The sequence below is a fragment of the Microchirus variegatus genome, assembly GCF_963457635.1.
Source record: "Microchirus variegatus genome assembly, chromosome: 15".
Classification (NCBI taxonomy): domain Eukaryota; kingdom Metazoa; phylum Chordata; class Actinopteri; order Pleuronectiformes; family Soleidae; genus Microchirus; species Microchirus variegatus.
Window position 1 is genome coordinate 21,032,359 of NC_139816.1, and position 20,259 is coordinate 21,052,617.

The following is a 20,259-nucleotide window of genomic DNA, read 5'->3' on the forward strand; positions in this document are numbered from 1 at the left end:
ACCCGGCAGGTGCGGTAGCGGCAGCGGCGGCTCGGTGGTCCTCATACCCGCCTCATGGATTCTGGATCCCCAGGCTGCTGTTCGGGGGCAGAGCTGGGGCTACGGATGAAATCCAAAACAAAGTGCGACACACACTGACACACACTGACACATACACACACTTGGACACACATGCAAAACAAAAACGGGCCTGTGTCGCTGTGCAACTTTGTGTCCGTGCGCAAAGAGAAGCAGAGGTGAGGCAGCTGTTATTGTCTGAGGGGGGAGACACACAGAGAGGGAGGGTGACGCGCTGTCAGACGAGGAAGTGAGTCTCCACACACACACTCACACACACACACACACACACACACACACACACACACACACACACACACACACACACACACATACACACACACACAAACACACACGCCCATCTGAGCCTGAAGAAGCCGCTCATCTGATCTCACACTCCCGACGCAGACATGGAGAGACGCGGCCCGGAGTGAAACCTGCAGGACGACGCCGACCACAGAGGTAGGAGGCCGGGTGGTTAGGGGGACGGGACGGGGACGGGACCAAAAAAAAAAACTGTTTATATTTGGTGAGGTTCGCGCGCACAGGAATGAGAAGACCAGGTCTCCATCTTTGTTTTCTTTAATAGTCACGTGTGTGTGTGTGTGTGTGTTTGATCCGTGGCCTAACGACGCGTCACCGCAGTGAATGAGGACAGACTGCGGGGACACATGCGGACACATGGGGACACATCTGGCCGCAGCGCGCGTGGACTCTCAGTGGCACCTTGCTGCTGGTGCGGCGAGGGCGCGTGAACCTTCAGCACTCTTGACATTCATCATTCACCTGCCAACACACACACACACACACACACCTGAGTCACATGACTAAAAGAAAGTTAGCTTCATAACACTGTTGTCATAACCGCGTTATTCATCTTTAACCCAATTATAACTAGTTCTCAATGTTTACTCTTGACAGAAACAAGTTAAAGGGATAGTTCAATGTTTTAAGTGTGCTTGTATGAGGTTCTGACACACATGAGCCAGTACTGATTGTGCTGTGAGCGCCCCCTGCTGCTGAGAACCAGCCAGAGACGTTAACCCTAACCCTAACCCTGGGAAAAACAGATTATTATTATAGGGACTCCGCAAAAGAACATATTCATGTCTTGTTACGTCTCGTCTCACTGTTAGACAGACTTTTCCTTGTGTAAACTGAAGTTTGTAAACCACTCACTCTCCCACACAAAAGTCCATAGAGAAAATCAGTGATTTTAACATCACAGCACACAGGAGTTGTTGATCCACTGCTGCCTCCATCACTAAGTTCAAATGTCGTATTTCGTCTTTCTGGCATTTGAAGTCTTTTGTTTTAGCAGCAGCTCCTGTGTCCCCGCAAACTAAAATAGCTGATTTTCTCTATGGACTTTGGTGTGGGCGAGTGACTGGTTTACAGAGCGACACAAACTTTTAAATGTGTTGGTAACATGCAGCTGTGGTGATGATGTCACACGCTGGTGGATGTAGAATCAACAGTCTGTCTTCCAAATGAAAATATGGCAGCACAAAATGGTGGCCGTTCATCTCTCTCTCTGTCTCTCTGTAGTGTTGAAGGATGGATCAGGAACCTCCTTGTCCGAACCCGTCAGATGGCGGCGAGTCCGCAAGTGGCACCAGCCCTCAGGTGTCCACCGCCACACCGGAATCCACCACTCCCACCACACTCACCCCTCCTCGCCTTACCCCTAACCCCATGCTCCAGGACTCCTCGACAACCGTGTTGACACCCACCACGTCCTCCCCTCCTCCCCCTCTCACCCCTGCTCCCTCCGTCTCCACCACTCATGGCACGAAGTTAGCAGCAGCAGCAGCGGCGGCGGCGTCTCCGCACATCCTCGTCCCGGCGCCACCTAAGCTCACCCCCACGGTGACCCCTGCCCTCAGAACGTACTCTCGCCCGATCCTCCCCTCGCCCTCATCCAGTACCTTCAAACCACCTCCCACCACACAAACCTCCTTTCTTCTCCCTCCACCCGCCACTTCCTCCACTTCCTCCTCCCACACCATTGGCACCACGGCCTCCCCCGTTGTCTCCCCCCCACACAGCTGCACCATCATGTCATCAAAGACCTCCACCAGCCTGACCAATGGGAACAACAGGCCTGTGTCCACAGTGACCTCCACGCCCATCACACCCTTTCACACACCAGCCAGTCCACCTGGCAGACAGGTAACACACACACACACACACACACACACACACACACACACACACACACACATATGATCCAACCAAAGGAGTAGTAGCTGATTTTCTGGTAATTGCTTTGTGATAGAAACATTTTAGCCACTTTACTCAAGACTCACCTCCTAAGATCTATGTCAGTGTAAGTCTACAACATCTTAAGAACATGTTCACGTCTTTATCTCACTGTCAGACAGACTTTTCCAACAGGAAACTGAAGTTTGTAAACCACTCACTCTCCCACACCAAACCCCACAGAGAAAATCAGTGATTTTAACGTCACAGCACACAGGAGTTGTTGATCCACTGCTGCCTCCATCAGTATGTTCAGGTGTGTTAGTTTTTCATTTTGGTGCTTGGAATCCTTTGATTGACTTTAGCAAAGTTAGAAATATGTACTTAATGTACGAAATTGTGTTGCAGTCATGAGCTCCTGAACATGTTCTTAAGTTAGTGTAGACTTAAACTGATACATCTTTCTTTTAGTGGCTGAAATCTGCCTGTTTGCAGCCACACATCACTGAGAGTGAGCCTCTGTTCTATGGACATTGAGCTCTCATAGGACGATAATATAAAACCTCTCACACACAGAAACACACAGACACCTCTTATCTTAAAAAAGAAAAAAAAAGAAAAAAGATTGAGGATAGTGTGTGTGTGTGTGTGGGAAGGTGAAAACCTGTACATGTGAGAGCAGTGGAACGCTGCAGCATCTACTGATCTCAGTGCAGAGTGTCGGTCAGTGTTTTGAGGTTTCCTCTGCTTTCATCTGAGTGTTTCACATCCTCTCTCTCTCACACTGTGTCTCACACACACGCACACACACACGCACACACGCACACACACACACACACACACACACACACACACACACACACACACACACACACACACACACACACACACACACACACAGCTTTTCTTCTTTATCACTTCTTGACCCTGACCCTTTGGAGGGTCAGGGAAATGAAGATAACACTTGTGAGATTCACTGTAGATGCCAGTGTGTCAGAGTTAATGCACATGGAACACAGCATAACTGAAGAATTGTTTTCTCTCGCCTAAAAAAATATTGCATTTTAAAGCAAATATCACCTTAATCCTAACCCTAACCACCCTGGTACTGGGGGCAACCGTGAAGAAGAGGTTAATACACTTAATACAAACTTAATCAGTTCCTCAGAAATGAGGTTCTGCCTCATTAGGACCAGGATTTGCTCTCCATTAGTACTCCTGGTCCTGTCAAGGTCAGTGTTTATGACACTGACCTTGTCCTAGTCCTAAAGAGGTAACAAATATGAAAACACGCTCACACTGTCATGCTTTTCAAAGAAATATAACAAGCCATCCTCAATGTAGACATTTTCTTTAATTCCTCCTCCTCCCTCTTTGTAGCAGGTATCACAGTCTCACCCTGCAGGCTCATCTGGTCTTGTGCGGACCAATCACAGCCCATCACCTGTCACGCAGAGAGTTTCCCAGCAGACTTTGCTCCTAGGAAAAGGTCTCAAAGGGTCTGGCCAAGACCAGGTGCTGCTGAGGGCTCAGATGGTAAACACACACACACACACACACACACACACACACACACACACACACACATTGACTGGACACTCCTCTGTTTGTTTGTCTACCTTCTCTTTTTCTTTCTGCAGCTGATTCTCACATCTGCTATGCGACCTGCCTCATCCTCCTCTTCCTCTTCCTCCTCCTCCTCCTCCCCCCTGTCCTCTAACCCTGCTTCTGCTCAGGTGAGCCTCTGAGCATGACGTGTCAGTGCTCCCATGTTATATTCTTACTCTAATGTCATTAATAATTTGTTGTGGTTTTCATCAATACATTTTAAACAGATGGGGGGGAAAAAAAGTGCCGCTTGTTATATGTGGCTGGAGAAAATCAATAATCAACACCTGATCTGTTTTCATGCACTTATTGTGACATCATTTGTTTAAAAAAGGTATTTGTGTGGTTGCAGCTGAGTTAAGCCACTTAACAAAAAAACTCTATAATATCTTAAATCTTATCTTATGTTTGTGTCATTGTCTTGACATTAGACCTTCATAATGAGAAAAATTAACTTAGTTCTGCTTTGTAAGCCACTCACTCTCCCACACCAAACCCCATAGAGAAAACCAGTGATCGACAACTCCTTTGTGCTGTGATGTTAAAATCACTGATTTTCTCTGGTGAATCTTTAGTTAAATCATTTTAACTAAAGTAGGTCAGTTAATATCATGTAAGATGTAAATGTTGTTGTGGAAAAAGGGCATCAACATCACACCTGCCTTGCCTAGTAACAGCTGCTAAGCTATGATTGGATCACTGTTGGTGGGAGGAGTTAAATGCACACCTTGAATTAAAGCAGATTTCAGCTGGGACTGAACCTCTCTCTCTCTCTCTCTCTCTCAGCTTCACAGTCTCACCCTGAGACCTCCTCTCCCCCCCGGGACCCTAAACCTCCCCCCCACCCTCCGCCTCAAGCCCCCCACTTCAGTCCCGCCCCCCCTCTCTCGCCCCAACGCCCCGCTCTTCCCTCCTCTCAGGCCGCGACCGCAGCCCAGTTCCACGGCAACGGAGAGCCTGACCACGCCCACCCGTCACCTTTCTGTTCCGCCTCCAAGTAAGTCCCAGTGGGTGTGGTCACAGTGGACATCTATGCTGCTGTGTGTCTATTATTAATGTTATCATATTAGCATTCACACCATTGTTTTCCAGTCTTTATCGTTAGCCGCACAATCTTCACACGCTAACTCCTCCCACAGTTCTTGAACCATTCTCCACAGTTACATGTCTTTTTCTGACCAATTTATTTGTTTTTTTCCATTAATTTTACAGTTATCAACCCCTCAAATTCTTCACATTTTTCAGGTTTTTCCCACTGAAAATGAATGAAATGACCAAAACCCTCTCCTGTCTCTGGCAGATCAAACATAGCCATGTGAAGATGAAATTTGCACATTTTCTAGTCATGACTTTTCCCAATAAGTCTGTACTTTTTTTGAAAAACAGCTTTTCCACTATTCTTTAGCTACTTTTTACCATTGAAGTTTCAAAACTGACAAATATTAATGCTAACAAGAAGCTTTTTAACAATTCATAGTTTTCGAAAAATATTTGTCTTTTTTTGTGGCACTCTTTAGCCCATTGAAAAAAAAATCATGAAAAACTGTTGCAGCGTCGCGTATTCTCCACATTCACGCTACCTTTTCTGAAAGATTATTTTGAAACTTTCACAACTGTTAGCCCGATCTCTGGTAGACTGCACGTATTAAATTTGCAAATTTTCTCGTCACGATTTTTCCCAATACGTCCATACTTTTTAGGAACTTCAGCTTCTCCGACGCTCTTCATCTGCTTTTTACCTGATGACGTTTTGGGACTATTCAAGTTCCAAAACGTCGTCACAAGCATCTCTGCTAACACAAAGGTTTTTAGCCCATTGAAATAAATAGCTGCGTGTGTAGCAGCGTTGTGTAGTCTTTCCGTTCACGCTAGCTTTTCTGATAGATTTATTTGTTTTTTCCTCGGCCAATTTAACAGGATTTTTTTGGAGCAGCTGAACATTTTACCTGTCCTCGGCCAATTTTACCCGATTATGAACTGAGTTCATAAAGGATGTCTGTGTCCATGCACAGCTAGTTTCCGAAAACACTGGTCCCACGGTTGGTGTAGTGGTTAGCACTCTTGCCTTTGCAGCAAGAAGACCCGGGTTCCTGGGTTAGATCCCCCTTTGGAACAACTTTGGAACAAAGGCCTTTCTGCAAGGAGTTTGCATGTTCTCCCCGGGTTCTCTGGCTTCCTCCCACAGTCCAAAAACATGCAATATGGCGATTAGGTGAATTGGTCACTCTAAATTGACCGTAGGTTTGAGAGTGTGAGTGAATGGTTGTTTGTCTCTATATGTGGCCCTGTGATGGACTGGCGAACTGTCCAGGGTGTACCCCGTCTATCGCCCTATGTCTGCTGAGATAGGCACAGCACCCCCCGCGACCCTCTGGTGGAGGATGAAGCGGTAGATAATGGATGGATGGATGGATGGTCTGTTTCTGTGATTTTCCACCCATTGAAAATGAATGGTCCACATGTTTCCCTCCTCCTGCAGCTCTCTACTCTCCAGTACGAGCCGTCCCTCTGAGACCACGACTTCACTCGCCAAACGGTCACAGAGTGGCATCGCCACGGCAAACCTCCACCCTACACCCAATCGCTGCAGCCCCGTCTGGTCAGGCCACACCCATCGGCCGCCCCCTGGCAAGACCCACTCCTTCCTCGCACTTTGACCGGCCGCCGTCTGCAGCGAGGCAGCTGCAGATTATCGCGCTCTCTTCGGGTCAACGTCAGACTCAACCCGGAGCGTACGGCCACGCCACAGTGCAGTCGACGCCTCCGATACCACCGCCGCCACCTGCAGCCACAGTTTCTTCAGACATTTCCAGACAAACAAAACGGACGTTGAGTGGTGGCGACGTTCTTCCTCTTCCTCTAAACACCTTGCTGCCAAAAAAGACTTCACCTCTGCACTCGCCGCCGTCGCTCCTGAGTCTGACCACGCCCACATGCCAGAACATACCGCCATCACGGAGAGGAGGAGATGCAAGGGAGAGCGAGGAGCAGAGAGTGGAGAGACAAGGAACCAGAGAGGACGGGAGCGTCACAACAGACCCGAGGCTGGAGAGAGACGACCAAAGAGACAAAGTCAAGGATGAGAAATGTTGGCGGGAAGCCGATGCAGGCGGCGAGGAGGAGGAGCTAATGGAGGTGACGGAGGCCAGTCAGGGTCAGAGCGAGACAGGAGGAAGTGGAGAGCAGAAGATGAAGGAAGAGGAAGAAGAGAGTGTCATGGACCAGTCTGAGAAGACGACCGCGGTTCAGGATGTCCACCAGCGCCAGGACATGGATCCGGTTCCAACCGTTAAAGACTCCAACACAGAACACAAACCTATCCAGTCCTCAGTTCCAGTCCAGACTTCAGTCCCTGTCCTAGCACCAGTACAACCCACTGTCCCCGTCCGAATCCCTACGCCAGTCCAGACTTCTGTCACTATCCAAACTTCTGTCCCTGTCCAGACTTCTGTCCCAGTCCAAACTTCTGTCCCAGTCCAGACTTCTGTCCCAGTCCAAATCCCTGTCCCAGTCCAGACTTCTGTCCCCGTCCAAATCCCTGTCCCAGTCCAGACTTCTGTCCCCGTCCAAATCCCTGTCCCAGTCCAGACTTCTATCCCTGTCCAAACTTCTGTCCCCAGCGTCTCTGTCAGGAATCCGAGGTTGCTGGAGTGTCATCGCGAACTACCCCCTGTTGGACAGGAGGATTTCTGTGAAAACATGTCGACCCAGTCTGACAACCAGTCAGGTACCGTCAACCACACCAAACAAATAAACATCAAACAAACAACACAACAAACACAAGAACTGACCTCATGAGGAAATGCTTTATCTCACTGTTAGACAGACTTTTCCAACAGGAAACTGAAGTTTGTAAACCACTCACTCTCCCACACCAAAGTCCATAGAGAAAATCAGTGATTTTAGCTCACAGGGACGCAGGAGCTGCTGGTCTACTGCTGCCTCGTGTGGTCACTTTGTGTCACTGAAGGAAATTTTAACATTTTAAATGCTGAAATCACAAAATAAGACATTTGAATGTGGTGGAGGCAGCAGTGGATCGACAACTCTTGTGTGCTGTGATGTCTTTGGGGTTTGGTGTGGGAGAGTGAGTGGAGCTGAACGCACCAAGAACAAAATGAAATGTCCATATTTTCTTATTTTCTGCTGTTTTCACATCTCTTCAGCGCTGTCCAGCCTCTCCTCTCAGTCTCCACCCTCTTCACCCGTCATCACCCTGTCAGCAGAACACACTCCTCCCCTCCTTCCCGCTCAGCCCGCCCACCTGACCAACCACAGCCAATCACAGCACAAGCCAGAGAAAGTTGACACCGTGGTGGAGGAGTCACGGCGTCTGACTGAGCCCGAGGTCCTCAGCCAATCAGAGGACGAGTCTGAAAGCTTCTGCCAATTACTGAGCAGCAACTGGGAGCCGAAGGTGTGGCCTGAAGGACGAGAGGTTCTGACTCACCTGGTGGAGGGTTTCGTCATACAGGAAGGACTGCAGCCATTTCCTGTATGTACACACACACGCACACACACATACACACACACACACACACACACACACACACACACTGTTAGAAGACAGTAGTTTGTTTTTAGAGGACAGTCCTTTGGCTTAGTTTACTTAGTTTAATGTTAGAAGACAGTAATTTGGCTTTAGAGGACAGTAGTTTGAGGACCAGTGGCGTAGGCAGAAATAATATTTTGGGTGGGCCAGTGCAAAAGTGGGTGGGCCATCTTTGCCGAAAAAAGGAATTAGAACTTAAAAATGACAACTATAGACAAACTGGAAAAACAATGACTATTTTACTTTGTAAAATAATCCATTACAAAGGCAATGGTGGCAAAATACTGCCTATAACACAAGCAATCATTATATTGCACAAAGTGCCAGTAAACCCAAACAGCAGAAAAGTTGTTAACGTACAGTTCGACATAGACCTACACCAGACAGAATTCAGTTTGGCACCATCTGTGCCATTTGAGATTTCTTAGGTACCAAATTATTAAAACCCATTTAATTTTATTCATATGTATATATGTATATGTATATATACATATATATATGTATATATGTATATATACATAGTTTGTTATTAGAGGACAGTCGTTTGTTTGAGACTAGTTTGTTTTTCAGAGGACAGTAGTTTGTTTGAGGACAATAGTTTGTTTTGGAAGACAGTAGTTTGTTTGAGGACAATAGTCTGTTTGTAGAGGACAGTTGTTTGAGGACAGTAGTTTGTTTGAGGACTGTAGTTTGTTATTAGAGGACAGTCGTTTGTTTGAGACTAGTTTGTTTTTCAGAGGACAGTAGTTTGAAGACAGTAGTTTGTTTTCAGAGGACAGTAGTTTGAAGACAGTAGTTTGTTTGAGGACAATAGTTTGTTTTCAGAGGACAGACGTTTGAAGACAGTAGTTTGTTTGAGGACAGTAGTTTGTTTGTAGAGGACAGTTGTTTGAAGACAGTAGTTTGTTTGAGGACAATAGTTTGTTTTAGAGGACAGACGTTTGAAGACAGTAGTTTGTTTGAGGACAGTAGTTTGTTTATAGAGGACAGTAGTTTGTTTGAGGACCGTAGTTTGTTTTTAGAGGACAGTAGTTTGAAGACAGTAATTTGTGTGAAGACACTGCTCCTAAAAGAAAAGAGAGAATATTATTTTTCATATACAGTATATGTTGTAGTTCTTAGCCGTCTCCTTCATTATATATAATGTAATGTAATGTAATAAAAATCCACGGGTGTTTTTCAGTGTGTGAGACATACCATTGTTTTTGTGTCTTCAGGTGAACCGCTCGTCTCTGCTGGTTCCTGAACAGGTGACCTCAACACCGGAAGTGAATGGGACCAATGGCATAGTGGAGTTACCTGTGATGGACGCCATAAAACCAGCGGAGCCTTCCAGTGATTCTGACGAGGAGGATGGAGGAGACACGGACGACCCCGAGACCAGTAAGACTCTGCAGTTGTGACAGTTCACGTCTTCTAAAGAGCTGAAAAATGTCAAAAAAAATGACCACATTTTAGCTGAGAAAAATGAAGGAAGTTCAAATGAACGAGAGACTTTTCATATCTTTTCATATTAAAAAATATATTAAACTGAAATAAAGATAATTTTCACTGTTTTCATGAATGTTAATATTAGTTGATTAACTATTAGCATTTACCATATGGGAATGAGTTATCAGTCCTCTCCTCTGTAACTATTATCAGCTAACAGCTAGACCTATTACCCTACCTTAAAATTATAACTAAGGTAACACCTAGCAACTATTGCCTGTCTGTACCTGTTCGCTATTAGCATATAGCCACATTAGCTAGCTGTTAAATTATCATTTAGGTAGTTTGAAGCTATGGCTAATAACAAAAATATAACATTAATGTGGGGAGCTGGGCTACAAATCTTGTCAGTCCTTGACTGTTTGGTATTGGTAACCACATTAGCTACCAGTAACTTATTGTTTAGATAGCTTTTAGCAAATGTGGCTAATTATAAAATGATAACATTCTTGTTTGAATTAGGCTACAAACATGATCAGCATGTCTGCAACTATTAGCATATAGCCACATTAGCCATCTGGTAGATTGTCATGGCTATGACTAATTATTATTAGCTAATACTAACATTGATGTAGGAGTTAATCTGAGATGTTAAAAGACTGCGTTAATTTAACAGAGTCTGAAAGAGTTGTCTTTGTTTCTAAAGTTGTTTCTCAAAAATGAAGCAGAGAAAATTAACTTAGCTTAGCAGCTTTATGTGATCAGCAATGCTAATGTGTCACCAAGAAAACTGAAGCAGAGAAAACAATTACACATTATAGTGATATATTACTATTATCGTTTGTATCATTCAAACCTTTATTTTAGGAATTATGTCTTCATTTTGTATCATTTCTAGAATCCTCTTATTGTTAAACATCAAACAGACATAAATGTACATTTATGTTGTATATAATGCATTTAAGGGATGTATTTTTTCCCCTCTCACTCGCAGGGTCGGGTCACAGGGACCGAACGGTGCTGCACTGTCAGTTCTGTGGCAAAAGAGGCCACGCCCACAACTTCATGCGGTCCAAACGCTTCTGCTCCACTTCCTGTGCACGCGGGTGAGACATGAGTTCATTGATATGGAGGAGGAGGGTAATGTTAGGGACAATTCCTCAAGCTCAACCCTTAATTTTAACTGGCCTCAAAACCAAGTGTTGAGGGTTATTTTGTCACTTAGAAATGGGACACCCCTTAAATGCAGATACGTCTTCAGACTGTAGGGGGCAGAATAACGCCAAAGCTGCGTCCAGTCTGTCAACTCCAAAAAAGAAGAAGAAGAAGAACACATTTACGTCACGATTATTTATTACGATCCGTTTGTCAGTCAAGTTATTAGGTTGTCAGTTAGTTATAAGATGATACTCATACAAATATTCAGCTGACAGTTACCACACACCACGACTTATTGTAAAGTAAACCACACCGGCCGACTATTGACAAAAGATGGTAAAATAAAAATAAATGTTGCGCAACAATGACGTCAGTAATCCATAATATGGGCCTAAACTAAGATCATTTTTATATCTCTATTAACAAAGAAAATACTTCATTTGTATCGCACTCGCTTCGCTGCTTTCGACGCCATCTTTCTTATGTGAAAACACGCAATGCATTCTGGGTAGCCCCTGCTCCCAAGGGTGGTGTCAGAAAATCTCAATATTGAGGGCGATACAGCCCTTAAACTTGACCCTCAACTTAATTTTTCTGAGAATCAGGACAGAACTTGGACTAGAGGGAGCGCACATTTTTGAGATTGAGGGTTAAGCAAGGAATTGGAATTCACCCTAAGTGTCATGTGACTTGCTTTGGTAGCAGCAGCAGGATGTGGTGCAAAGATGTGAGTGTGAATCAAAGCAGCAGAACATGGAAATATCTGTCTGTCTCTGTCTGTGTCAGGTTCAACGTTCGTCTGACAAAGCGTCTGCGAGCACTGAGCGCCGGCAGCCGCTCCGAGCGTCCGCGGCTGACCCTGAACAGAGCAGAGTCTGTGCCTGGGAAACCTCTTTTACTGCGGCTGGTAGGAACACTTAACACCTGTTTACTGACTCTGCATTGAGTTTACCTCACATTAACACGATAACACTGGACATGCCACACTTCATAACATCAGTCTGTGAAATCTCCCAAAGTCCATAGAGAAAATCAGTGATTTTAACATCACAGCACACAGGAGTTGTTGATCCACTGCTGCCTCCATCACTAAGTCCAAATGTCTTATTTCTTCCTAAAAGGCCATAAAAAGCCCAGACAAGACGGTACTCATCTGCTAGCGCACACGTCATTAGCATACTCCCATCATGCCTTTCACTGTTCATGTACGCACCGAGCAAGTCGGTAACACGGACGGTTAGTTCACATAGCAGAGAGGCATTATGGGAATGACACTACTGCACATGCTCTATGGGCCCCATAACCCGGAAATAAACGCGGAAGTCAAAAACTTTTTTGTCATATGTGCTGGGTGAGCAGCTTCATAGGAATGAACGGAGCCAAAGGGGGCGGAGCTTATCCAGTTCATATTATACATCCATGGACAGCAAGCACAAACGCAGTGGCAGCTTAGAGCTGCATTCTGCGTCAGACACACACATTTCTATAAGTTCACACACACACACACACTCCACACATGACATTTCTCACACTGATAAGTGATAAAAGTCACTGCACATAAATGAGTAATCTATGACTCAATGACGCGAAGGCAGTTTGCTCTGCATAGTTCATTCACACAGCTATCTTGAATTAGTGGCCGATCAGCCAATCAGATTCACTGTTGCTGGGCAGAATGGACGTGCGATGCTCTGGTTCACAGCTCCGCAGCTTACTTCCACACAGCTGCACAGCTGGAGTCGCGAGACCATGTTCTTTTGGGTTCTTCTTGCACAGAAATACTCTGTAAATGTTGTAAACACAACAACAGGAGCAGTTTTTCTACTGACCGAATAAACAGAAGCACGCTGAGTTCACGAGGACTCTTTCTGTGATGGGAGCTTTTATTCTGAAAAGTAACCCGGAAGTTTATTTTCCTACTTCCTCTCCCGCTTGTGCTTTTTAATAATACATTCATTATTTGTGGGTTTATGGGCTGCAGGCCAGTCCAAATTGCTTGAAGGTTCTGGCCCCCAGGCCTTGAGTTGAATAGCCTTGTCCTAGAACATTTAAAATAAACAGCCCCAGAATTGGTTTCACTAACACACATAAAAATTGGCAAATATGTTGATCAAGATGAGCTCTAAAAAAGGATCTTTAGTCTATTGCCTAACAGCAATGCAACCATTTGAAAAAACTTCTCCTGGAGCTTTAGTGTGACCAACTTCAAATTTCATGAGGTCAATCTGGACGAGATGAGGATTAAAAGTTGTCAAGTGTTCACTTAACGTCACACAGTTTCGCCACTAGGGGGCGTGAAAGTATCTATAAATTCTGATGGCCTGTCAGGAAACATGAAACGTATAACTTTGCGATAGAAGCTCCAATCACAACCAAACTTGGTATAAATAATAATTACAGTATTGAGACGTCGCTTTTGTCAAAGTCAAACCACATCCTGACTTGTGTAAGGGGGAGTGAGGTGACCCATTCAGCCCTAGTTTGATTATGTTTAGAGCTTGATGCTGACATGTTTTTCACTCCAGCCACGGGATCTTTGGAGCGCTGGTCGGCGTGAGAAGGAGGGGAAGGAGAAAGTGGCGATGGCAGAAGAGGAGGAAGAGGACGAGGAGGAGGACATGGAAGGAGGAGGGGAGGAGGAAGATGACGATGGAGGAGATGAGGATCCGTCTCTCGCCGTGGTGGCGAGGATGGAGCGACGGCCGCCTCCTCCTCACAGGGAGAGGAGGGCATCTGCGCCCGCCATGACCACCTCCACGCCTTCCACCACCTTTAAGAGCGCCCCCTCTCAGTGGAGCGTGGAGGACGTCACCGCCTTCATACACACACTGCCAGGTGGGCGGAGCTGTTGTTCAGAAGTGAGGCTGTGATTTACACAAACTGTTGAGCGTCTTAATTGTCCCCAGACGACGCTGCCGCTCTGTCTCCTCTCGTCCAATTAAGTGTGTCGCAACAAAACGCTGAAATTAACCGCACGATGAGGTAACACATAGTTTTTAAGCAGCAGCTGTCAATCACAGGAACATCTGGAATGAGAAACTAAACTGTCTCTCTTCATAAACACATTTTCAAACTCATGCTTATTATCTCATATTTGTCTTTGTCTTCAACAACTTCATCAAATTTTCGTCCTGATACCTACACGTGAAATCACCCACATATCACTTTAAAGTCATATTTCAGGATTTTTGAAGTGTGTTTGTTTGAGGAAGGGTTAGAGATCTTAGCCACTGACCAAAAAGACTCATGAAAATCTACGTCTACAATGTCTTTTTACAAACTTCAGTTTCCTGTTCTAACAGTGAGATAAAGATGTCAACATATTCTTAGGATATTATCGACTTTTATCCTTTTAAGGTTTAGCCTTTTAATAAGTTGCTCTGATTTTGTGTCACTATCTCATGCAAACACATGTGGGAAAAAAACGTGAACTGTCCCTTTAAAGCTTTAATTATCTCTTTTACACACACCACATACACATTGTCAAGCATTAAATACATTTTATTTTCAGGAAGCTGAAGTTTTTAAACCACTCACTCTCTCAAACCAAAGTCCAAACCAAAGAAAATCAGTGATTTTAGCTCACGGGGACACAGGAGCTGCTGGTCTACTGCTGCCTCGTGTGGTCACTTTGTGTCACTGATGTAAATCTGAACAAAGGATTTTAAATACCGAAATTACAAAATAAGACATTTGAACTTAGTGATGGAGGCAGCAGTGAATCAACTCCTGTGTGCTGTGATGATAAAATCACTGATTTTCTCTATGGACTTTGGTGTGGGAGAGTGAGTGGTTTATACACTTCAGTTTCCTGTCTGTCTAACGGTGAGATAAAGTGAAAAACACAATGTAACCATGCTGTAGAATTAAGCTGATCATATTTGGTTAAATGTTCTTGCCCCACTGTATAACTGTACAAGTAAAACACTCTTAAATAACCCTTTAAAAAGTTAAGGATTTAATCATGTTTTTACACTAAAATGTAAAACAAACAAATTCCGACCACAAATGGAAGGCACTGTGAGTTTAAGTGTTGAACTTGACCTCTGACCTTTGTGTACAGGCTGCAGCGACGTGGCGGAGGCTTTCAGGCTGCAGGAGATCGACGGCCAGGCTTTGCTGCTGCTGACCGAGGACCATCTGATGACCAGCATGAACATCAAACTGGGTCCAGCTCTGAAGATCTGCGCTCACATCAACGCCCTGAAGAACCAGTGAGGGAAAAGCAAAAAAAAAGAAGAAAGACTGGAGACGAGGTTTGACGAAAAGAGGCAATAAAGACAAATGTCACACATGGAACGTGACGGATGTAAACAAAGTCACTGAAAGACATTTTATGAGATTATAAATGGAGGTGTGGCCTTAGCAGACGACGAAACCCACCTGACCTCAGACTGTAGCAGGAGACCACCAGGGGGCAGTGTGGGTGTGGGAGGGGTGGGGGTTTGTAACTTTGTGTATATTTTCCATGCGACCTGGAGAGTGTACATTTGAAGCTATTTCATGAAGGATTTTCAACATTTAATATATAAAAAAAAAATTGTCTATTTAGTTTTTTTTAGAGAGTGACGTCACTGACAAATCTATTCAGTAGCTAAAACATAACCAGTGTGTGTAAGAGAAAAGAATCATGACATTAATGATAAAACGTAGACTTTGTACGTGCTTAATTTAAAGTTTCATGTTTTTATCCCTTTATTCTGGACAGAAACTTGTCTGTGGATTAAAAAACAAACAAAAGTCACGATCAAGGTTGAGGCTGTCGTCTTTAATCCTCACATTTTTATGCTATTCTGCTCGACAATTATTTAATAAATGACTAATTAATCAAAGATGTTGTTGTTTGGAATTGTATTTACATTGAAATTAAAGGTTGTTTTTTTAAGTTCTGGTTTATAGTGTGAGCGCCTCCTGCTGCACTCGCTTTCCCACACCAAACCACATCAAAAATCAGTGATTTTTTTAACACAGGAGATGCTGGTCTACTGCTGCCTCGTGTGGTCACTTTGTGTCACTGAAGTAAATCTGAATGAAGGATTTTAAAGGCCGAAACACCAAATTAGTGATGGCGGCAGCAGTGGATCAACAACTCCTGTGTGCTGTGATGTTGAAATCACTGATTTTCTCTATGGACTTTGGTGTGGGAGAGTGAGTGGTTTACAAACTTCAGTTTTCTGTTGGTAAAGTGAGATAAAGTAAAGCAGTGAACATGTTCTTAATGTGGAGGAAGTGTAGACCAGCAGGGGGCCTCGGTGAGGCAGGTGAGGAGGAACATATTTTATAAAGTCCAGTTATTTAAATTCTCAGTCTTTAATTTCCTTCTTGGCTGTTTTTTATTCAGACGCAGATCATCTGAAGCTGCTGTTCATCCCTTCATATCTGGTTTAGGTTAAAGTTTCTCCTGCGCTCTGATTGGCTCAGATCTTTGTTCCCCCTCCACCACACCCTGCACATATATGTGATTCTGAGCTTCAGTGCGCGCATTAGCCCGGGGCGCACTGACGGGACGCAGCGGGATTTACTGTTTCATTCTAACAGCTTAAAGGGGAATTATTTTATATTCAAATTCAAATTGTTATAGTATATTCAAAGTTTACCTTTTATTTTATAGCCTGTACAAACGTAGATTTTCCTGCATTTGGCGCCTAATAAAACTATTTTCTGTACTTTCCCAAGCTGTGAATGTGATATTTTCATATTTTTCCAGACTGAAAACGAACCCAGAAACATTTTTTTAACTGAAAGGACGGTTTGATTTTTGTTTTCTTATTTCTGATCCTTTTTTTTTTTTTGGAGTGCGTAAAAGCGCACGGCGGCTCCACATGGCGCTGGTGTGCAGGCAGCTCACCGGGTGCGCAGCGAGCTGCGCGGGCTGGGTCGGGGTCATTGTCGCCACGGTTACCAACGACTGGGTGCGCACCTGCGACTACACGGTGACCACGTGCGTGCGGATGGACGAGCTGGGCTCCCGCGGTCTGTGGGCAGAGTGCGTCATCTCCCCGTCACTGTCCCACTGTGTGACGCTAAACCAGATCCTCAGTCTGCCCGGTGAGAGAGAGAGACTGTGTGTATATGTAAGACAGATAATTCAAGTTTTAAAAAATGTGATCTGGTAAAATGTGTATCAGTTTAGTCTATGATATCTGAAGAACATGACGTTTTTATCCCACTGTTAGACAGTTTGTAAACCACTCACTCTCCCACACCAAAGTTGATCCACTGCTGCCTCCATCACTAAGTTCATATGTTTAATTGTGTCATTTTGACAATAAAAAGCCTTTGTTTGGATGCATTTCAGTGGCACAAAGTGACCACACGAGGCAGCAGTAGACCAACTGCTCCTGTGTCCCCACGAGCTAAATCACTGATTTTCTCTATGGACTTTGGTGTGGGAGAGTGAGTGGAGTACAAACTTCACTTTCCTGTAAATCTGTCTAACAGTGAGATAAAAACGTGAGCATGTTGGTGATATTGAGTGAACCTCTGTGTCTCAGCAGCAGGGGGCGCTCACATCACAGTAAGCTTTGAATATGTGTCATTTCATACAACCTCAAAAACCCTGAACTATACATTTTAAAGGAACCCCCGGCTATGAAGACTTGTAGTTCTTAAAAGATAAATGTTAATATCAGTTATAATAAAGTGACATAAAAAACCCTCTTGACTTCTTAGTTTTTATAACATTTGTAAAAATTGTTTAACTCGTAGGTCGCCATTGTTATCAACGTCGCAATGCACTCTGGGTAGTGTCATCATAAGGTTGCACTAGCGGGCTTCAGCACCCTGTTGTGACTGTTAAGCGACATAAACATGTGTGTTCACCGTTGGATGATGGACAAGGAAAAACCACAGAAGAAGTAAACTGTGGCTGTTCTTCTTAACAAAGACAGACACATCTCACTTCTGCTATGTGAGTGGACTTGTTAGCGTTTTAAGCTAGCGATCTTTATGCTAACGTGTTAGCACAAACGTCAGTAGACTTCATTGTCGCAACAACAACAAACAGATGGATTATTTAGCGGCCGAAAGAGAGCAGGAGAATGACACAGCTTTGTGTATGATGTATTGACTGTGATGCTAATGATTTAGCAACTAGCTGAGAGTTAGCACATCATCAGCTCATTCAGTAACAGACTGGATAACACTGTAACGTTACACTTACTGATTGCTTACCTCTGTGACCAGTGACGTGTCCGATGGTTCGCCTAATATTACAGGAGCAGTTTGTCTGCTCAGGAGAGCATCTAGCGTCTCTTGTCTGTGGTGCTTTTTAATGCGCATTGCACTCACTCACCAAGGGCGTTTATGCTCCTTATGTGGGAAAATTGTCGGAAAAGCATTTGGTTTTAGTCTTCATTTATACTCAGTCACTCCTGTGAGCTCTTTCAGCAGTTGTGGTCGACTAAAAGCCTCAAATGCATCAGGAGAAAAATGTCAAGAACACAGCAACGGATCTTTGGAAAGGTGTGTCCGTCCACAGGCATCTTCCCACTTCTTTCTCCTCTTCTTGTCAGTAGGAAAACAGTGTAAACTCACATCAATCCCCTTGTTGCCTTTTGACTGGAAATTGCATCCAAAAGCAGCACGATGTGGCATTTTACTTTATAATTACTTTAACTGTGCGCACGTAACAAACACTATGTCAATAGATATTCTACCAAGTGCAACCATTATACGTCATCGCCCACAGAGTGCATTGTGAGCTGAAAGCATGGTGTCCTACGTATGTCAAAATATGCACTTAATATTATAGATTTTTAAATCAATGGCAATAGTTCATGTACAAAATATTTTAGTACAAGAGAACAATTGTGCCTTATTAGGGCCTACAAGTCTTCCTTTTAAATGCAACAGATGCTTAAGTTATTAATCGTTGTCCTCTTTGTCTCAGCGTATGTGCAGACGGCTCGTGCTCTGATGATCTGTGCGTGTCTCCTCGGTCTTCCTGCCATGATGCTTGTCATCATGTCCATGTCCTGCATCAGACTGCAGAATGACACCTCAGCCAATAAAGTGAGGCGGGCAAGAGTGGGCGGAGCCCTGTTCATCCTGATGGGTGAGGAGACAGAAGAAGACTGAATTCTGATCTTTACATTGTTTTTGTCAATTTTAATAAAAATACAGACTCTTTTTAGAGGACCGTAGTTAGAAGATGACACTGGTTTTAAAGGACAGTAGTTTGAAGACAATAGTTTGATGGACAGACATGTGTGCAGACATAAACTATTGCTCTCTTGTCTCTTACAGCTATGTGTGGCATCGTCTCCACCGTCTGGTTCCCCATCGGTTCTTACCAGAACGAGGGTCTCATGTCCTTCGGCTTCTCGCTCTACGCCGGCTGGATCGGCTCCGGTCTCTGTCTCGTGGGCGGCTTCGTGATCCTGTGTTGCCACGGCAACGACACCGGGACCCCAAGCAGAGAGAACAGCTTTTACTACTCCAGACAGCGGGGCGCGGCCACACCCATCGACGCGCCCGCTAACCACGCCAAGAGTGCTATGGTGTGAGACACTCATTGGTTTAGAAAAGAGAATTGAGAAAGGTTTCTTCAGTGATAATTAAATTCATTGTCTTATGGCTAAGCCCCGCCCTGAAACACTTTTGCTAACATGTTCAAAAATCGTACAGAACGTTGACGTTCATTTTTCACACGATTGTGAAATGAATACTATATTATAATATTGTAAATTCTGTTGTTTTGAGTTAAGAATTCTTAACTTGTGTTTCGTAAAAGTTTTCAAAGGGACATTTTTTTTAATCTTTGTTTTTTTCTGATACAATAAATTCACCAACATGCTAACATTTGAACGCCAAGCACGTCATTAAAAACTTCTCGAATCCTAAACATGATCATGGCCGCCAGATTTTCGCACAGAATCAGGACATTGACTACAACCTGCATTAGCTCCACCCACTCATGTTCAATTGAACCAATGACAGTGAACTGCTCGTCCGACCAGTTGACAATTTTTTTGCATTTAAAAAAACCCCCAAACTTTAAAAACCAAAGTTGTTGAGATATTTTCTGTTTCATCCGAAGAACTTGCCTGCAGTTTGCGCTATTGTGTTCGGAATGATAGAACATATTTTTGCTGTATATACAGAATCGGGAAGAAACGCTAAACTGCGACATTTTTTTTTAAGGTTTTCTGATTTTAATGTTTTTTAAATGGTATCTTAGATTTACAAGTAATATCTTTGACGTTAAAGGTCCAGAGTGTAGGAATTAGTGACCTCTAACACTACAGTGG

At 44.1% G+C, this 20,259-nt stretch overlaps 2 protein-coding genes across 6 annotated transcripts; both read left to right on the forward strand.

Annotated features, from left to right (window-relative positions):
• LOC310937130 (polyhomeotic homolog 3) lies at positions 1-15,421 on the forward strand. Of its 5 annotated transcripts, none has more exons than XM_083901328.1 (13): positions 1-307; positions 466-519; positions 1,606-2,229; positions 3,640-3,795; positions 3,900-3,995; positions 4,654-4,864; positions 6,347-7,594; positions 8,034-8,362; positions 9,637-9,802; positions 10,845-10,956; positions 11,795-11,915; positions 13,534-13,843; positions 15,072-15,421. In XM_083901328.1, the coding sequence occupies exons 3-13, from the start codon at positions 1,615-1,617 to the stop codon at positions 15,224-15,226; spliced, it is 3,519 nt and encodes a 1,172-aa protein (XP_083757454.1). In that variant the 5' UTR covers positions 1-307; positions 466-519; positions 1,606-1,614; the 3' UTR covers positions 15,227-15,421. The 5 variants fall into 5 exon arrangements, with proteins under 5 accessions (XP_083757454.1, XP_083757457.1, XP_083757458.1 ...); XM_083901331.1 differs by having other exon boundaries at positions 9,670-9,802; XM_083901332.1 differs by lacking the exon at positions 3,900-3,995.
• A 1,409-nt stretch (positions 15,422-16,830) lies between these two features.
• On the forward strand, positions 16,831-19,515 carry cldn11b (claudin 11b; the record flags this gene model as incomplete). The annotated part of the gene is made up of 3 exons (XM_083901339.1): positions 16,831-17,056; positions 18,900-19,064; positions 19,256-19,515. The coding sequence occupies 3 exons, from the start codon at positions 16,831-16,833 to the stop codon at positions 19,513-19,515; spliced, it is 651 nt and encodes a 216-aa protein (XP_083757465.1).
• Positions 19,516-20,259: the final 744 nt, after the last annotated feature.

Excerpts from the sequence above, each read along its gene's own strand:
- LOC310937130 (XM_083901328.1), top strand. The coding sequence starts at position 1,615 with ATGGATCAGGAACCTCCTTGTCCGAACCCGTCAGATGGCGGCGAGTCC. Across the intron at positions 2,230-3,639 it reads CCAGTCCACCTGGCAGACAG|CAGGTATCACAGTCTCACCC; the intron begins GTAACACACACA and ends CCCTCTTTGTAG. Across the intron at positions 9,803-10,844 it reads CACGGACGACCCCGAGACCA|GGTCGGGTCACAGGGACCGA; the intron begins GTAAGACTCTGC and ends TCTCACTCGCAG.